The sequence below is a fragment of the Dromiciops gliroides genome, chromosome 2 (genome assembly GCF_019393635.1).
Source record: "Dromiciops gliroides isolate mDroGli1 chromosome 2, mDroGli1.pri, whole genome shotgun sequence".
Classification (NCBI taxonomy): domain Eukaryota; kingdom Metazoa; phylum Chordata; class Mammalia; order Microbiotheria; family Microbiotheriidae; genus Dromiciops; species Dromiciops gliroides.
Window position 1 is genome coordinate 559,081,797 of NC_057862.1, and position 19,668 is coordinate 559,101,464.

Genomic DNA, 19,668 nt, shown 5'->3' on the forward strand with positions numbered 1-19,668 from the left:
TAAGGTAGCTAATTATATACATCTATTTCTGGGTAAATCAATATAGAAGGCAGTTGCAGATGTGAATATTTGTCCATATGATGAGCATGACAGCTTTTGCTAGTTGGTGCCAAACTAGTTAATGCCATATGGACCCTGATCTGGATAGAAAGTCATGTATGTGTTGTGCTTTATGAAGACTAAAGATCAGAAGTTTATTGTACGCTATCTGTCCAAAGAAAACCAATCTCAAATAATCAAGTGCAAATGTGCAACACAGTCAATAAATGCGTTAGCTCTGTGAACAGGTTTCCTGCTACAATGAAAAATAAGTGGTTTCTATTTTTTGTTTGTTTTGTTTTAAAAAATAGGCCTCATATTTTCTTTTACTAGTATTGGCCATTGTACCCTAGGCAAAGACATTCAATCAGTTTGTAATATGCCATTACATTTCATACCAGAATGTGTATGAAGGGGAGAGAGGAAGTGGGCGGAGAGAGAAGATGGTCCTGAATGAATTAGAAGTGATCAGTGCTTAAAGTAAATACAAGAATCAGCTTGGGGAAGGTCCACAGTTTCAATAAATACAAGTGTAACAAGCATAGGTGTTTCTCAACTTGGTGGAATTTTTCTGCATATTAATACAGTATCATACAAAATAGCAGGGCTATTAAGAGCAGTGATTGGCAAAAACTTTCACAATAACTTATGCTCATGAGTGAGTCTTCATTGAACACATTCTGCATTTTAAAAAGTGCCATCTCTCTGTTGCTCTTGTCCTCCCTCTGACCCTCCAGGGAGAGGTGAGTCAGCTTGGCAGTGTTCTGTTAGGAAAGTTCACCCATTAGCAATCTGGCTGGGTCCAGTGTACTCATTACTGAGTGGCAAATTGCGACTTCATCCACAACGTCTGTGCAAAGTATGCTTCTTTCGTTTCAAAGAAACCAGTGTCTCTAACTCGTTTACAAAAAGCTGAAGCCTTTTGTTTCTATCCGGGTCACCCTGAATACGATTCTAACAAGAGGATATCACAAGTTAGGTTGGGGAGCTTATGACACAGACTGTACCTGGTACCTTGTGGATGGTTGTGAGCCAGGGCTCCCCTCCTCAAAGGCTCAGGCAGACTGGCAGGCTGGAACTATTGCTTGGAAAACTAGAAATGTCCTAACAATAAATTGATGGCCATAATGGACACCAGAAAAGTGTTGTCTTCCCTCCAATATGTTTTCCCTTCTGTTTTTCCTATAAGACTTTAAGAGATGTCTAATTCCGAGTAAAAAGTCATTCTCTGTTGCCTCATCAACTCCTTTTAATAAACAGTTAAACCACTCATACTCCAAAGTACCTTGAGCTCAGTTCCCATAAAACACTGCACTTATGACCTTTGGATCATTGTTTGTAATCCAAAATGGAGGAGGAAAAGACGTAAGAGAGGCTCTCTGGAAAAAAGGAAAAAAAAAAAAAAAGAACAAAACAACCCCAAGCCCAGAATCCCATACTTATTCTCAGAAAAAAAACACCCCATACAATCAATGTAGCCTCTTCTTCTCTATTTCACCCACAATCTCAAGTCATAAATTAGATTAGTCTTCCATCAAATAACTTAAAAAAAGAGGAGGAATTGGAGCAAGTTCTGTCTGGCTCAGAGCCAGGTAGCAGCCAGTGCTTCTAGAATCCCAGTCACTGTTCGGAGAGATAGAGATTGAAAAATCATATGAATGTGGAAAGTCTTCACATCAACACAGGAGTTTTCCCAATGGGGGTCACCAGGGTGGAGGTTGGGAGTGGGAAAGAGGAGAAATGAAGGGGAGCCAGGGCTAACCAGAGAGGAGAACAGTGAGCAGGATAGACTGTACTTCATGGCCCTTCGGAAGCACCCCATGCTCTTGGGAGGGGTGCCGGCCATGTTGAGTATTGCACAGAAAAAAGAAGGAAGTGGCACCTCAGCCTTGCCAAGTGGATCAGTGCTCCCTGCACATGGGCAAGTTCACAAAGGTGAAGACGTTGAATTCTGTCATGATGGAGAAACACAAGAAGATGCCATACAGGAAAAGGCACACAAACCCCAGCTTCTTGTCCAGTTTCCACTTGTTCATGTGAACACCAAATACCTGCAAATAGACACAGAACATTTTGGTGTAGGGAAGGAATGGTGGCTTCCTGAAGGGCCTTGAGTGGAATCAGTGCAAATCTACTTTGAAAATCCCTCTTTTGGATCATGAATGATAAGATGATAAAAGACTTACAGATCACAAATAATGACACTGTAAGCCACATTCCCATTGTCATGATCCAGGAAAACTGTGATTAATTTTCTATTGAAACAAGCAGAAAGTGTCAGAACTTTTTATCTGAACTCTAGTTTTAGGTAACAGATTAATAATTATATTGCACATAATGGGTACCCAACAAATATTTTTTGAGCTGAATGTTTATTACACTTGGTAAAAAATATAGCAACTTCCATACGCTTAGTGAAGATACAGTACAAATTTCTAACTTTGGTACTGATTGTTGAAGTTCATAGTGTTGACTCCAAGATCCTAAAATATACTGAAGTACCTTTGGAATGTTCAAAGGAAGACTGAATTATTTTCAGTATCATTTTAGTATATATGGTAAGCGTATTAATTGCATTCTAATTCTTTAAGAATTGGTCATCGGCGTGTGCTCTCTCTCCATATGAACTTCAATAATCAGTACCAAAGTTAGAAATGTATGTGTGTGTGTGTGTGTGTGTGTGTGTGTATGTATATATATATATATACATATATATACATATACACATACACACACACACACACATATATTTAAAATCACCCTCAGTTAATCAGAATATTCTACTAACTGAAGAATACTACTTCCCAACCTTTCTAGACATTTGGGAGTTGGATGCCTTAGATCTGGGTGAGTGATTCGCCTCTTTTCTTGATAAAGCTGTATGTGCCTGATGTTGAGACAAGACTGTTTCTCACTAGGAGGCCTGGCTTTATTTCAGGCAAAGATAAAAGATTGCTAGCATGTTGCCAGGGCCTACTTCCAGGAAAGAATGGAAGCTGGCTGGATCTTGAATAAGATTCCATCAAGTCACCATGAAGCACAAGACCATCAAGAAAATGCTCTCAGCGGAAGGCGTCCAAACAAATATAGGCGTGAAAGGGTCACTGGGGAAGATGAAGAGAAACAGTCCATAGAGATGAAAATACTAACTGGAAAGTTGAATACATACCGTGACAAAAACTGAAGCCAAGAGCAAGCCAACAGAGTAGATCAGTCCCCTGCTATTCAGTCGAATCTGTAAGGAAGGAATTTCAAACTGAATCATGGTTTTATAAAAGCCATTTTCCCTTTCCTTACCATGCCATCAACTTTAAAATAGCACTGTGTGTAAGAATCCTCCTAAAACAAAGAGAAGTGAATGGTCTTTATACCTCTCCCAACACCCTCCTGCTGGCAGCCTTAACAAAGAGAAGAGAGAAAGATTAATCAAACGATTTAATTAACCAGAATTCTCTCCTGTGTTATATTTCAAGGACTTCTCTATTTCCCTCAAGTGCTTAGCACAATCCTGGGCACAAAATTAGATGCTCAATAAATATCTGTTGATGACTTGTACAATATTCAGCGATGTTCAGAAAATGACTGCAGATCTGAAAGGTGTTCAGTCGTTATAGAATGATTTTAATGTTCTATTTACTAAGCCAGTATAGTGGGTTTTTAGAAAGATGTTCAGCAGTGAGTGGTTTTGGTTAGCACTCAGATAATTCAATAAATATTAATTAAGTTCTTATGTTGTAAAAGGCAAATGGCATAATAGAGAGGACCCTGGCCTGGCCTGGCCTTGACATCAGGAAGACTTAAGCCTTAGTCCTTCCTCTTGATACATAGCAGTTGTGTGACCACCAGCAACATCCCAGACAATATTTCAGGTATGTAAGTTACAGATGACTTGTAGATCTGTATGCATGGAGGGAATTCCTACACTGAGAGTTCTTTACCTTGGTAGACTCACAGGTCTGGACCTCCCCCTCCCCACCATACCCCCAAATTTTTACATGGCATTATAGGCTGGGTGCTGGGGACAAAAAGGCAAAATTGAAATTATTTCTATTTTCAGGGGATGGAAGATGTGTGTACAGGTAAGTAAAGAGAAAATTATACAAGGCAATTTCAAGAGGGAGGAAGCACTAACAACTAGGAGCATGAGAAAATCCCTCTTGTAGGAGGTAGAAACTGATTTATTCTCTCAAGTCAGTACAAGTCAAGGCAGCTAGCATGGACTGAGTGCCTGCTGTGTACTAAGTACTCTGCTAAGTGCTCAGGATATAAAGGCCAAAAATTTATTTTTCAAAAAGCCAGTCCATACTCTTAAAGAACTCTCAATCTAATGGGGAGGGGGATAACATGCAAATTACTATGCACCAGCAAAATATATACAGGATAAATTGGAGGAGAATCAACAGAGGGAAGACACTGAAATGAAGGAGGACAAGGAAAGACTTCTTGCAGAAAGTGGGACCTTATCTGAAACTTGAAGGAGGTCAGGGCATCCAGGAGGCAGAGATGAGGAGGGCAGAGTGTTTTCAGGCTTAGGGGACAGCCATTGAAATTGTTTGGAGATGAAGTGTTTTGTGTGAGGAAGAGGAAGGAGGCCAGTGTCACTGGATTGCTAAGTACTTGGGGAAGAGTGAGATGTAAGAAGACTGGAAAAGGTTGTGAAGGGCTTTAAAAGCTAAACAGGGGATTTTACATTTGATTCTGGAGGTAATAGGGAGCCACTGAAATTTATTGACTGGGGGAGGAGGGTGATGTGATTAGATCTATAGTTTAGGAAGATGAGTTTGATAGTCGAGTGGCAGAAGGTATAAAAGGATTATCTTGCTGTAGTGGAGATTATGTAATGTAATCTTTTCTTTTCTTTTCTTTTTTTTTGGCAAGGTAATGAGGGTTAAGTGACTTGACCAGGGTCACACAGCTAGTAAGTGTCAAGTGTCTGAGACCAGATTTGAACTCAGGTCCTCCTGAATCCAGGGCTAATGCTTTATCCACTGCGCCACCTAGCTGCCCCCTATGTAATGTAATCTTGAAATGGACCCACTCAGCATTGGTTTTAAGATTTTCTCCAGAATGTGAGTAATAGTAAAGGCAATGAGTGGTGGGAGTAATCCAGTGCTGGGGTTTGGCAGGGCAAGATGTTCAAAGTGGGCAAAGGGGCAAGGATCTCTAGAGAAGAGGAGAGTGTAGAATTGAACTAGTTCCCCAAGGGGTCAAGATGAGGAAGGGAAAAGAAGCATAGTCAGCACAGAGGTGATACCTTGGGAAAGAACTGAGGGGTGAAGGATTTGGAGGTGACAGTGAGGATAAAGAGTGGGGTTTGGAGTTGAAAGACAGAGGGAGAGGTGGAATGACAATAGATTATGAACAGATAAAGGAATTTCAGAGTTCGTGAATATGAATGGGGAATACTTGTGGGTGATGGCAAGGTCAAGGGTATGAAGGAAGCTGGGGGTTCTGAAAGATGAAGTTGAGGGAAGGGCTGCATTATGCAAATGGGTCCACTTGTCCAAAGGAAAGCAAGTTCTAGCATGAGAGATGGAATAGGAAATACACAAACCATTGCTATCTTTCCTTAAGGAATATGTATTGTTCTCTATCAATCAACAAGAACTGATTAAGCAGATTTTATCATACTATGTGCCAGTCACTGGTAGGTTCTTGGACTACAAAGATAAAAATGAAACGATCCCTTTCCTCAAAGTACTTTCTTTTTTTTTTTTGTTTGTTTGTTTTTTATGGGGCAATTGGGGTTAAGTGACTTGCCCAGGGTCACACAGCTAGTAAGTGTTAAGTGTCTGAGGCTGGATTTGAACTCAGGTACTCCTGAGTCCAGGGCCAGTGCTCTATCCACTGCGCCATCTAGCTGCCCATCAAAGTACTTTCAAAATAAGCATTTATAAAATGTTCTCAACATAACTATGGGGTATTTTTTTTTTTTTTTGTGGTAAGGAATTTCAGTTGAGACTTTGAAGAAAACTTGGGATTCTAAGAACTGCCTCTTCAGATGAGGAGGAGGAAGGAGTGCATTCCAGGCACCTCCCTAACCAGCACATATTTTACTAAAATATCATTTATACTTCATGATAATTAATCAGTGGAAGTATTTCATTTGAATGCACAATTGGTCCATCCTCAAAGGGGCAAAAGATTGCTTCAATATAGACTTCTTCTTTCTAAGGTTTGACTTAGTTCTCAATTAGATTCATAGCATTTAGAGCTGGCAGGGGCATTAGAGGTCATCTAGTACAACCTTCTCATTTCACATTGAAGACACAGAGCCTGGAAAGGTAAAATGACTAAAGTGACTTGTTCAAGGTCACACAGCTGGTTGATGGCAGCACACAGATAAAGGATCTGGATCTTATGATTTCCAATGTGATGCTTTCTCTCCTATACCACCCACCCCTTCAAAAGGTTAAATGGATCTCCTGGTACTGTTAAAACTGGTGTCAGAGAAGAGGATGGTCCATGTCCAAACCTGGGTGGACTAAATATCCAATCCTTCCTTACTCAGTGGGGCTCACCGATGATTCAGATTCTACAGTGGAATAGAGTATAAACATTGGTCTTTAACCATAAACAGACAGAGGATGAAGCAAGTCCTGAGGTTAGCTGGTGCAGCTCTGGCAATAGCCACTGTTTTCCAGCAGATGGATTCCTTCTGGTCTTTAAGACGGCTATTAATGACACAAAGGTTTCCATTTGGAGTCTGGCTAAAGACACCAGGGACTGAAATGCCAACACAGGAAATATGTTTTTCTACCAGACTTGGGTCAGCAGTCAATATGTTGGTTGCAATGTGGCTTTTTTGAGGGATGATAACCCAAAGCAAAGCAGAAAACTTCTGGTCCCTAACTCTACCATTAGGAGAAAGGAAGATGCCTTATCCATGCTTGAGGTTGTGAGCTTCTGGGGGGATTGGGACTACCTTGTTCATTCTCCTAGGCCCTTAGGAAAGGGGCTTACACATGGATAGAGCTCAAAAGAATGTTTGTTGAGCTGAACTAATTGATTTAGCCAGTCTCACAACAGTATCCCAGTTGCCTGAGATGATTTTTAATTCTTGGAGTCACTTGTGGTTGTTGTTCAGTTGTGTCTGACTCTTCATGACCCTGTGTACCATACTGTTCATGGGGTTTTCTTGGCAAAGATATTGGAGTGGTTTGCCATTTCCTTCTGTAGTAGATTAAGGCAAACAGAGGTTAAGTGACTTGCCCAGGATTACACAGTTAATAAGTGTCTGAGGTCACATTTGAGCTCATGTCTTCCACAATGCCTTTCACCTATCATGTTTATGTAAGGATATATGTGTATGTATACATACACACATATATACATATAAATTTATGTATAGATATATACACATACACACGCTCCCAAATGGAAAGTCAATCATGCCAACACTAATCATCAACTACTTTAGCACCACATCTGGACAAAGCAATGTGTTCTCTAAAGCAACCATGGCTCATAGATTCCTTATTTTATGTATACGGCCTGCCTAAGCACCAAGGAAATGAAAGAACTTGCCCTATGGCACATAGCTGTTTAATATCACCCAGATCTTGACTCTTTTTTTTTTTTTTTTTTTTTTTGCGTGGGGCAATGGGAGTTAAGTGACTTGCCCAGGGCCACACAGCTGATAAATGTCAAGTGTCTGAGGCCAGATTTGAACCCAGGTACTCCTGAATCCAGGACCGGTGCTTTATCCACTGCGCCACCTAGCTGCCCCCAGATCTTGACTCTTAGTCCAGAATTCTTCCTGTTTTATCTTGCTGTTGTTTTGGGAGATAAGTTTCTAGATTAATAAAGGCTTAGAATAAGAGAATCTCTGGGCTTGGAAAGCACCATCTGGTCCAACCTATGCCCAGCCAAGAACATTGTCCATACTGTCCCTGATGGGTGGTCATTCAATTTGCCCACTTACAGACTGAGAGGCTGACCTCTTAGCATTAGAACCCAGAAAAAAAGAAAATGAATAGTCCTCTTTCCATCTGGCACTAGCATCTGAGGACCCTTAAGATTAGGTACAGGTGTAAGTAAGCAGGCCTGTCAATAATTGGTAAGAAACATGGCTTGGAGCCTTGCAGGTGGGGAATGCAAAGGGCTTTTCAAAGTCCCTGTGTAAGTAAACTTCAATTACTGCATCTTAGTTATTCTAACTTTGGGGAAAAGCAAGATTCTCTAGGTTAGGCAGAGTCCAAAGAGGAACATTTTTTTGCCCTTGGAAAATTGTGCATCACACAGAGTACCTAAGGAAGCATTCATTTTAGACATGGGTTCACACTTTTAAATTGGATCATGATTTTTAAGGGGTATTTTTGACTAAGAGTTTCCTTCATCAGTAGAGAAATTTTCATTAGGAAACCATTAAATAGACCTAAATCTGTGTTATGGCGATATATGAAAAGCTTCCCAAGGGGAGCTTGTTGCAAATAGGAAAAGTTCTTCTATGACTTCCATCCGACCTCTGTGACTTTGGTGGCATATTTAAATCCATCGTAATAGCCTAATTGATTGCTGCTACCACCACTACTATTACAGACACACTAGTCTCACTGAAATCACTGAGGAATGAAGGAATAAAGGAAATGGATTTGAACTATCCTTATTACGTCAACATGATCATGGAATAAATTCTGAAGTGACTGTTGAATTGGATTGAGTTCACTTTGACAGGCAGGCACATGCAATCACCCAATATGTTATGAATGAATAAGTCTACACACAAAATTGTTGTTGTCGTTGAGTTGTTTCAGGCATGTCTGACTCTTTGTGATTGTATTTGGGGTTTTCTTGGTAAAGATACTGGAGTAGTTGTCATTTCCTTCTCTATCTCATTTTACAGATAAAAAAATGGAGGTAAACAGGGTTAGGTGACTTGCCCAGATCACAGAACTAGTAAGTGTCTGAAGCTGGATTTGAATTCATGAAGATGAATCTGTTTTATTCCAAGCCAGTGTTCTATCCGCTGAGCCACCTAGCGCCTACAAACATATAATGGCTATCCTCTAATCATATTGGATGGATGGTCCCTGGAGATAGACTTTTCATAAAATTGGAGTGTCTCCTAAGACAATGATTAAAATCCTGATTTTTGTCATAGTTCCTATTTATGTAGTTCTTTACAGTTTTCAAAACCCTTTCCTCCCAACAATCCTGTCAGATCAGTAGGGCAAGCATTCTTATGACTATTTTACAGAACGGAAACTAGTTTCTTAGGGATATTAATTAGTATCTATAAAATTTTAGCGTTGGAATCATCCACAGAGATCACTTATTTCTACTCCCCTCATTTTACAGATGAGAAAGGGAGGATCAAAGAGAAAACGTGCCTTACACTCTGGTAGTGTATGACAGAACTGAGACTTGAACTTGGGTCTCTTGCTGTTTTGTTTAGTTATCTTCCTACTACACCAGAATCATCCAGTTCCAGAATTTTGGAGTTGGAAGGGATTTCAGAGTCTGTCTATTACTAAAAAAAGGATCTCTACTCTGACACCCCAGGTGAGTTTTTTTTTTTAAGTGAGGCAATTGGGGTTAAGTGACTTGCCCAGGGTCACACAACTAGTAAGTGTTAAGTGTCTAAGGCCGGATTTGAACCCAGGTACTCCTGACTCCAGGGCCGGTGCTCTATCCACTGCGCCACCTAGCCACCCCCCAGATGAGTCTTTATCTAGCATTCGCTCAATGACCTCAGGTGAGGGAGAACCTCTCTTAAGATATCTTGTTCCACTGTGGGACAGCCTTAACTTAGCAAGGAAGTCTTTCCTTCTAGCAAGCCTGAATTAGCCTTGATGATTTCTAATCATCTCTCCTAGTTCTGTACTTCTGAAGCAAACACAGCGGCTCTGGTTCCTCTTGCACACACCAGCTTTCACACCAGCTTTCTCATTTCCCCTGTTTTCTCTTCTTTAGTATATACAAGCCCAATCTGTTTTGTTGATTTTTTTTAAAGTCATGTTTCATTCTTCATAGCATGAGTTAAATACAAACTCTTCATCACCTTGGCTATTCTTCTCTGGACACTCTCAAACTTACTGAGAATCTTCATAAAATATGGTAACTGAACGCAATAATGTATATGTAGGGCAACCTACAGTGTAACTACCATCTCCTTATTTGTGGATTGTGTGTCTCTCTTAATGTAACCCAAATTTGCATTACCTTTTTTGGCTACCACGTCAAATTATATGGAATATGGCATTTGTAGTCCACTAAATCTCCCAAATCTTTTCAGATATGTTGATGTGCTGTTTTCCTTTTCCCAATTTCGTACACATGATTTTTAAAAAAATAGCTAGCTAACATTTATATAGTACTTTAGAATTTCTGAAACATTTTATAAATATTATCTCATTTGATCTTCACAATTCCTCAGGGAACATAGGTGCTATTAAAACTCTCATTTTACAGATGAGTAAACTGAGATAGACAAGAGGTTAAGTGACTTGAGTACAGTCACACAGCTAGTATGTATCTGGGGTTGACTTTGAACTCAGATCTTCCTGACTCCAGATTCAGAATTCTATCCACTGTGTTATCTAGCTGACTCTTTAACCTACTTATAAAACATTACATTCATCCCCATTAGATCTAATTTTATTAGATTCTGCTCAAAGTTATAGCCTGTCAAGATCTGTTTGAATTCTTATTTGTCTTTCAGTGTGTTAGATGTCCCTCCCAGCTTGGTGTCAATTTGTAAATTTGATAAGCATGCCATCTAGGCCTTTATGCTTCATAAAAATCTCAGCCAACCACAGATCACAGGGCACCCTGTTATAAGCCTCCTTTCAAGCTGACAATAAACTATTCTTTTTTTTTTTTGGTAGGGCAATGAGGGTTAAGTGACTTGCCCAGGGTCACACAGATAGTAAGTGTCAAGTGTTTGAGGCTAGATTTGAACTCAGGTCCTCCTGAATCCAGGGCCTATGCTCTATCCACTGCGCCACATAGCTGCCCTGACAATGAACTATTAACAACTGTTCTTTGGGCCTAGATATTCAAATGGGTTCACATCCACCTATCTTTAAAAAAATAAACAGCAATAGCTTTAGAGACTTTATTAAATGTTTGCTAAATTATAGGCAAATTATATCATCCCCCAATATAACAGTATAGTAACCTTGTTTAAAAAAAAGAAGTATGATTAGTCTGGCATGATTGGTTCTTGATGAAACAATGCTAATTATTTATAATCACTTTTTCTTTTTCTAAGCGTTCACTAACAATAATACATTCTAGAATTTTGCTTGGAAGCAAAGTCAAGGTCACTGGCCTAGAGTTTATAGACTTTCCCCTCCATATCCATATATGTATGTGTATATATATGTGTGTATGTATATGTACACACACATATATACCCCTATATAGCCAATTCATATCTTTACAAAGACATATATAATATTTATGGATTCTTAGGCCAATACAAAAATATTATATTTTGCTTTTATATATTAGACCATTATAGAAATATTAATAATTAATATGCTTATTTATTTTATAAAGTTGGCTATATGTATGATCTCATTTGATCCTCACAATAAGCCTGTGATGAAGGTACCACAGATAGTCTCGCCAGCATTTTGTAGGTAACTAAGGCCCAGGGACGTTAAATCCAAGACCAGGTATTTCTTTAATGTCAGAGCCAGGATTAGAACCCAGACCTAGATTTTCAAGTCAGGGCCATTTTTACTTCACCACACCAGCCCCGGCAGCTGATGGGAGTGCTTTTTCTCCTACTGTATCTCTTCTGTTTTCTACAAATGCTCTGAAGCTTTCTGCATGCAGGTGAAAAATGAATACTACTGTGCTCCTTTTGCTTTCATAAACTCAAAGGAGCTTACATTTGGCAGTGACCTAAGTTCTGATCTAGTTTAGATTCCTCTCTGATGCATATTCAACATTGTTTCCCCATGGGAACAAAAAGGAAAAAAAAACCCAAACCAACAATTAAAATCACAACATGAACATTGGAGAGCTCATAAAGGTAGCACAAGAAAGTGGGTGACTTGAAAGCATCTTGTTTATTCTCTAATCTGCAAGCCAAGAAATTCTGAATTCAGTTATCTGAAAATCGCACACTATTCTGATGATCTCTCATTAGAGTTGCATGGCATAGTTAAAAAAAAAAAAAACTTCCCTGTAAGCATAAATAATCATTTCCTTGGAGAAATGAGGGTCATACTTGGTTAAGTAGAAAATCGCTGTCTGACAGTATGTTTTAACTAGAGTAACAATCAATGACAAAGAATTATCCATTGAGCACCACTATGTTCTGCAAAGCATTGTGCTAGGCAATGGTGGGAACACAAGAATTTATAAGATAAAGGTTCGCTGTCCTCAGAGACTATATCAAATAGGTGGGATACATGACATGAAAACATGTCCTTTTACGAAGAGAAAGCTAACCATACAAGATGGTAAATACAGTCCATGTGACTGATATAGTACCATTTGGGGAAGTGGGGAAGAGGTGGAGGTGGGCGTTCCAGGCAGAGAGGATGGGCTAAGCAAAAGGGATGGAAGTGGAATTGTTAAAAGATTGTTCAGGGAATAGCGAAGAGGCCATTTTGGTTAGAGTAATGGATGTGAGAGATAAAGGCTATATTGTGAAGGGCTTTGAATGCTAGGGTAAAGAGTATGGACTTTATCTTCTAGGTAGTAGGCAAGAAATGAAGGTTTTTTGATGAAAGGAGTGTCATGGTGAGAATTTTTTTTTTTTTGAGGAATATTAATCTGGTCACCAATTACCAAAGCCCATCCCCCCTTTTCAAAACTACAACCACTATAGAACTTGGAAGAAATAAATCTTTGGAAATTCAAGCCTTAGAAATAAAAACTAGGCCTCTGGCCATTAATAGAGAGAATATGAACTCAAAGAGGTAGAGAGTCATGAAATATTGTCTCACAGAATCCTCTGCCGAAAAATGTATTTGAAGCCAGTCATGGACAAAGGTGCCTTGGGCCACTCAAGCACCGGAAGGTAGAATTTAGGGACAAATGGAAAGTGGGATATACATGTTTTCTTCCACCTGAATGCATACCAAAAGGGAAATGAAGCATTTGTCTATAATCAGGGGGAAGTTGTAACAAGCTAACTGAATTTAGGGCATTGAAGAAGACTGACAGCTTTGGTTCCACTCTTTTTAGCCATTACAGAATCTCCATCTGTAGCGTGTGGGGCCTGCTGGCTGTCGGTTACTTGTACCCTGAATACTAGGTCTATACCTACACTGATGACAAATTAATAGAAAGGTGAAGGAGATGATAATCCTATTGAACTCTGACCCAGTTAGACCAAATCTAGAGCAAATTCTAGAGAAGGATATTATGAAGTTCTGAGAAGACTATTGAGAAGGCTATGAATAAGTTTCAGTATGTCCAGAGGAAGGAGGTGGGCAAATTAGATGTTTCACTCTTTCTCCAGATAGTTAATTTGTTGTTAAAAATAAAACCAAAATTGTTTTGGGGAGCAGCTAGGTGGTGCAATGGCTAGAGTACTTGGCCTGGAGTTAGGAAGACCGAAGTTCAAATCCAGCTTCAGACACTTACTAGCTGTGTGATCTTGGGCAAGCGACTTAACCCTGTTTGCCTCAGTTTCCTCATATGTAAAATTAACTGCAGAAGGAAATTTCAAACCATTCCAGTATCTTTGCCATGAAAACCCCAAATTAGGTGGGGAAGAGTCAGCCATGACTGAAATGACAGAATAGCAACAACTAGATATTTGTTATAGTAATGGGTTGCCTTTCTGTAAGTTCAGGAAAGCAGCTCACAAAGCAGCTTGAGGTGCCTATTCTGAAAGGCCTCAAGTGTCACACAATTCATACACATAGTGTTAAAAGCTGTCCACAGGTGTCATCCTACGATGGCAAGGGGTAGCTAAGGGACTTGAAATTATGCTACAGAAGGATTGGTTGAAAGACTTGGAGAAGAGAAGGTTAGATGGATGTGACATTATGCCTGTCTTTAACCTTTTGAAGCACTGTCATTGATAAGGCCTACCTCGTATATAGTTGGCCTCACTCATGGAAAAAAACTCCAAACTCTAGGTCCTCTTGAGCCCATTGGACCAAAGCATGTATCCACCTCATCTCTCACCACTCCTAGCCATGCTACACATGACTGCCAAAGTAATTTTCCTTAAATGCCCATCTGATTATGTTACTTCCCTACTTAATAAACTCCAGTGACTCTTTCTTGCCTCTTGGATAAAATATAAATAGCTCTGTTTAGCTTTTAAAGCACTGGGAAGACTAGAGAAGTTTTCATTTAAATGTAGATCCTGAACCAGCTTCTCATTAGGTTGCTCAATACTGGTATTGCTGTGTGTGTGTGTGTGTGTGTGTGTGTGTGTGTGTGTGTGTGTGTGTACACACACAGCAGGAAAACACCAAACACAGCCCAATCTTCCCACTCATATTGTCCTCATGTACCTGTTGTGTTATAGAACTAGTTTTTTCTTTTGACTTAACCTAATTCACCCCCTCACTTCTCTCTGCCTTCCATATATTCCTTTCTTTCTCATTCACAGGTTTACTGCTCTTCCACACTCATTCAGAAATTCCTGACACTTCCTTACCCTCCCTGAAGGGACTTTTCTTCATGCCATTCACTCTACAGTTCTCTGTACCAATTCAGACTTGGACACCTGACTGTATTATGGGTCTTTCTTCACTTCACTCAAGGGAAATAATACAACAGATATTTATTAGTTAGCCTTTATGTGTTAGGCATTGTGCTAGGTGTTGGGGATACAGATATAAAGAAGGAAACAACCCCAGTGTGCAAGGAACAGGGGAGAAAGCAAATATACATACAGCACACATATAAAGTACATAAATAGAAATATTAGAAAGTAAATAAATACAAAGTAGTTAATAGTTTGGGAGGAAGGACATAAGTAATAAGGGGCAAGGAAAGGCTTCATGCAGAAGATGGTGCTTGAGATAATCTTAAAGGAAGAGAGGGACTCTATGAGGTAGGAGTAGGGAGGGAGTGCATTCCAGGCATGTCAGGTGGCTGGTACTAAAGAGTGGACGTGGGAAATGGTGTGCTGATCTATGCTTAAAGAAAATCTGTAGTATGTAGGATGGCCTGGAGTGGTGAGATCCTTGAGGCAGGGGGAGGGGGGCAATATTAGGCAACAATCTGGTGAGAAGAGGCATGAGAGAGACTGTGAGGGTACAAACATTTGACAACTAATCGAATATGGGAGGTAAAGGAGAGTGAGAAATCTAAAATAATGTTGAGGGAGACTGGAAGGATAGTGGTGCCTTTGAAGGCAATAGGGAAGGGGATTGGAATCTTAAGCAGCTTCCTTGGTCTTTTCTTTTTGTTTTTGGAAGACTGGAGGGCTTTGTGGGAAATGTGAATTTGATTTTGTATATGCTAAGTTTGGAATGTTTCCAAGGCATCCAGTTTGTAATGTTTTTAGGTAATTGGTGGCATGGGTAAGCACTTAATAAATGTTTATTGAATGAATGAATCTCAGAGGGAGAGTCTTGGGAGACAGGTGTGTGTGTGTGTGTGTGTGAGAGAGACAGACAGACAGACAGACAGACAGACAGTGAGGCGGAAAGACAGAGACACAGAGAGAGACAGTGAGGGGGAGAGACAGAGAGAGACAGAGAGAAAGAGAGAGGGAGGGAGGGAGGTATGATTTTGATGTGTTTTGAGACAAAGATAATGGGAGAAGAGGGAGCTCACATCAAATGGCCTCCATTTTCTCAGAAGAGTAGGAGGAAAGGGACTCAGTTGAGGCAGTAGTGAAAAAAGCATGGGGCTTGAGGAGGGAAGAGAAATTTTGGAAGAGATTTTTTAAAAAGTGAGATAAGGAATGAATTGGAACACTGAAATAACTGCCATGATGCAATGAGGACCCAATTGAGGTTGGATAATATGAATTTCTAATGTGCCCCCATTAGTACATTATTGCCAAATCCTGTGAGGTAACACAAGTATTATTATCTTCAGGCAGCTAGTTGGTGTGGTGGATAGAGTACTGAGCCTGAAGCCAGGGAGATCTGAATTCAGATCCGACCTCAGGCACTTAACCTCCGCCTGCCTCAGTCTCCTCAACCATAAATTTGAGATAATTGCAGCATCTATCTCCCAGGATTGTCGTGAGGATCAAGTGAGCACTTAGCACAGTGCCCAGCACATAGTGGGTGTTTAATAAATGCTTGTTTCCTTCTTTCGTTTTACAAATAAGGAAACTTGGGACTTAGCAAGGTTAAATAACTTACCCATGGTTATACAGCTAGTGAGAACTGAAGGTGGGATTTGTATCCAGGTCTTTGTGATTCCAGGTCCAATGCTATCTAAAAACTCCACATTACTCCTAATAGATTGCTCCTTTACCCATGGAATGATCATTTAATTTAGCAAGGATTTATTTGGCATTTACTTAGTGCAAATGACTATATGAGGTGCTGGAGATCCAAAGATATTGTTTTTAAAACATCCCCTCACATTCTATTGGGGAATGTTAATATGACAGTAGGCTCTTAGCCTAAGATATAACAATCTTGTCCAGAGCGAGGTGGATGTGTGTGTGTGTGTGTGTGTGTGTGTGTGTGTGTGTATGTATATATGGTTTTTATTTTTTTGCAGGGCAATGAGGGTTAAGTGACTTGCCCAGGGTCACACAGCTTGTAAGCATCAAGTGTCTGAGGCTGGATTTGAACTCGGGTCCTCCTGAATCCAGAGCCAGTGCTTTATCCTCTGTGTCACCTAGCTGTCCTCAAGGTGGTTTTATTTTGCCCTGGTCAGCCACATATGGAATATTGTGGGTTTTAGGTCTTTTGCCCAAAGAAATCATGGAAGGGGGAAAGGGACCCACATGTACAAAAATATTTATAGCTGCTCTTTACGTGGTAGCAAGGAATTGGAAGTTGAGGGGGTGCCCATCAATTGGGGAATGGCTGGACAAGTTGTGGTATATGAATACAATGGAATACTATTGTGCTGTAAGAAATGATGAGCAGGAAGAGTTCAGAGAAACCTGGAGGGTCTTACGTGAGCTGATGATGAGTGAGATGAGCAGAACCAGAAGAACATTGTACACAGTATCATCAACATTGAGTGTTGACCTACTGTGATGGACTATATTCTTCTCACCAATGCAATGGTACAGAAGAGTTCCAGGGAACTCATGATAGAAGAGGATCTCCAAATCCAAGAAAAAAAAGAAAGAAAGAACTGTGGAGTATAGATGCTGATTGAACCATATTATTTCTTTTGTTTTGGGTGCTGTTGTTTTTTTTTTTCTATTTTGAGGTTTTGCATCACTGCTCTGATTCTTTCTCTTGTAACAGGATTAATGCAGAAATAGGATTAATGTTATTATGTGTATATATATGTGTGTGTATATATATATATCTATATGTATATGTATAGATATATATAGATATAACCTATATCAGATTACCTGCTGTCTAGGGGAGGGGGGAGGGAGGGGATGGAGGGATGGAGAAAATTCTGAAATTGTAAAGCATGTATAAACAAAAGTTGAGAACTATCTTTACATGTAACGGAAAAAATAAAATATCTCAAAAAAAAAAAAAAAAAGGAATATTGTGGGTTTTTTTCTCTCTGGGTGCTTAGAAAGGGCACAAACAAACTGGAATTATGTAGAAGAGTTCAACCAGAATGGCTAGAATACTTGAAACGATGACATAGAAAGACCAGGTGCTAGAACAGCGGATATTTAGGCTGAAAAATGGAGGTGTGGGGTGGGAGGGGGTGGAGATATTGTGTCTGTCTTCAAGTATTATTGGGAAGAGGAATTAAATTTCTTTGCTTGACCCTGGAGGGCAGGACCAAGAACAATGAGTAGAAACTGCAGAGTCAAATTTAGGCTAAGAAGAAACTTCCCAACAATTAGAGCTTCCCCAAAGTGGAATGAGCTGCCTTGGGAGTGAATGGTTTTCCCCTCATTGAAGATCTTTAAGTAGAGGCTGGATGTCCACTTGCTGGGGATTTTGTAGAGTAGTAGTCCTTAACCCTTTTTGTGTCATGGGCCTCTTCAGGAGTCTAGGGAGGACTATGGCTTCCTGTGCAGAAGAATGGTTTTTAAATTTAGCTTAAAAGAACATAAATGGGATTACAAAGGAAACCAACTATATTGAAATTCAGTTGTCAACATTTATGTTTTAAAAGTTCCCTGGGGCAGCTAAGTGTCGCAGTGGATAAAACACTGGCCCTGGATTCAGGAGGACCTGAGTTCAAATTTGGCCTCAGATACTTGACACTTACTGGCTGTGTGACCCTGAGCAAGTCACTTAACCTTCATTGCCACCCCCCCCCCCCAAAGTTCCCTGACCCCATGTTAACTCTGGGGTTCTGTGTGCAGTAGTACAAGTTGTTTGAGGCAAGTGGGTCAGTCATTCCCCACAACACCCATAAGGAATACAGATAAGGATAGGAAACATCAGTGCTGGCTAGGCTTGGAAATAGTTGAGAAACACCAGGACACCTTCACCCTGGGGTCAGGCTGAGCCACAGGCTTTGAGCTCACCTTCTTGGCACATTACTGCTTCTGCTCCTGTTTTTTTTTTTTAATTTAATTTTCAATTCATGGAACAAAGCAAGCATTTCCACAGAACAGTAGAATAAAAAGATGATTGCACGTGAAACTGCAAATTTTACCTTGAGCAACTTGCTATCCCCTCCAGATATATGATGATATCATGTAATTTTTTTCTTCCCCTATCAAGTGTAGTGCTAGTTTTACACCATAAACATATACCTGGGCCTACTTTGGGGGCCCAGGTCAGCTGTGTTTGCCTGAGATGTAAGAAGAACTAGTTACACCTGTGGCCCCACAAAACAAGTCTGTGCAAAAAGTTCTGCTTGGCCCCAGAGGACAGAATTAGGAATACTTGGTGTAAGTTGCATTTTAAGGAGCCATTTCTAGCCATCCAAAAGGAGAATAGGAGATTCCCTCTCCATGGAGATTTTCTTTCTTTTTTTTTTTAATTTAAAAAATTTTTATTTATTTATTTATTTTTTGCAGGGCAACTGGGGTTAAGTGACTTGCCCAGGGTCACACAGCTAGTAAGTGTTAAGTGTCTGAGGCCGGATTTGAACTCAGGTCCTCCTGAATCCAGGGCCGGTGCTCTATCCACTGCGCCACCTAACTGCCCCTCCATGGAGATTTTCAAGCAGGGGTGGGATGACCACTCATTTGGGGTCACAGTTGAGGTCCCAGCTCAGATCTGAGCTGCATCTGCTGAGATCCTTTCCAACTCCAAGATTCTTTGCTTGTGGGAAGAGTGAAGGGACAATGCGCTAACGAGCCACCCTTACAACTTGAGGATCCTTGATTGGTTTGTGACTTCTAGTAAAAGGAAACATAGGGATCACAGATCTAAAGCTGGAAAGTCAGCTAGTCCAACCCTCTCATTTTACAGATTGTGGGGACAAGAGAAAATGTATAGTCCTCCATCTTGTCACTCAGGTGACCCAAAGTCCTTATTTTGCAGATGAGGGTATTGAGGTGCAGGGACATTAAGTGACTTACCTACAGTCACACAGACTGTAAGCATCAGAGGTGGGATTTGAACCCAGGTCCTCTGATTCCAGAACCAGAACTCTTTCTATTTTACCAAGCTATCTTAGGCTCTC

General features: G+C 40.2%; 1 protein-coding gene across 2 annotated transcripts in view; it reads right to left on the reverse strand.

Moving 5' to 3' along the window:
* Positions 1-1,110: 1,110 nt before the first annotated feature.
* The window catches only part of SLC24A3 (solute carrier family 24 member 3), a 759,832-nt gene continuing 741,274 nt past the window's right edge, over positions 1,111-19,668 (reverse strand). For both annotated transcript variants that reach the window (XM_043982389.1, XM_043982388.1), the window contains exons 16-17: positions 3,209-3,274; positions 1,111-2,090 (exon numbers count right to left, since the gene is read on the reverse strand). In XM_043982389.1, coding sequence (XP_043838324.1) covers positions 1,941-2,090; positions 3,209-3,274 — 216 coding nt within the window. In that variant the 3' untranslated portion in view covers positions 1,111-1,940. The remainder of the gene's footprint in view (positions 2,091-3,208; positions 3,275-19,668) is intronic.